General features: G+C 54.2%; 1 protein-coding gene across 1 annotated transcript; it reads left to right on the top strand.

Annotated features, from left to right (window-relative positions):
- Positions 1-276: 276 nt before the first annotated feature.
- Positions 277-720, top strand: DQ04_23791000 (hypothetical protein; the record flags this gene model as incomplete). The annotated part of the gene is made up of 1 exon (XM_009318190.1): positions 277-720. The coding sequence occupies one exon, from the start codon at positions 277-279 to the stop codon at positions 718-720; it is 444 nt and encodes a 147-aa protein (XP_009316465.1).
- Positions 721-779: the final 59 nt, after the last annotated feature.

Below are 779 nucleotides of genomic sequence, written 5' to 3' on the forward strand. Positions count from 1 at the left end.
ACAAACACAGTCCCAACCTGGGCGTTGAGCATCTGCTCCGTCGAGGTGATGTTATCCACCTGATCAACGTCCTTCATGTCGTCCGCATCCCCCTCTGCAGTCAGCACATTCTTCTTCCTCGTGGGCTCCGCCGGTTCGATGCCCTCACCTTCCACCTCCTTGTCCTCTATGGCATCCTCCTTTTCTTTGTCTTCGAGAGCATCTTGATTTTCAGCAGCCACCTCATGGCCGTGACGGAACTCTGCAGTGAATTTCCGGGCAAATTCGTTGCGGGGCATGAGCACAAGCAGAACGCAGGAGATTAACTGCATGGCCATGGCAACACCAAAGAAAATCCGCGACTGCGTCAGCACACTGTCAAAGTCGTCTGCCATGGATGCCTTGATGATGATCTGCATTAAAGAGGAAAGAACGCCGGAGAAACCAATCCCCATCATCACAGCACCGAAGAACTTTGTCGGGAACGGGCCTGCAAGAGCATTCGTGGAGGACTCGCAGAGCGTCACGGAGATCCCGCCAATAACGGCCATGACCATGATCGTGGCTTTGGCGCCTGCTTCCGATGTCTTCGCAACAGGAACAAATATAAGCACCAGAAAGTCCAAAAACGGAATGATAAACCCCACGATGAGGCGCGGGCGGAGAGGGATGCTCCTGCCCAGCGGTGTCAGCATGAAGGCCTCACCAACGACCTGCGTGGCAAACGTCACAACGTTGTAGAATGTCAGGACGTTGTCCCAGAAGGACGGGTCATTAGCCTCAATCTCCGAATCACCCTG

The sequence above is a fragment of the Trypanosoma grayi genome (genome assembly GCF_000691245.1).
Source record: "Trypanosoma grayi strain ANR4 Tgr_2379_V1, whole genome shotgun sequence".
Lineage (NCBI taxonomy): Eukaryota > Euglenozoa > Kinetoplastea > Trypanosomatida > Trypanosomatidae > Trypanosoma > Trypanosoma grayi.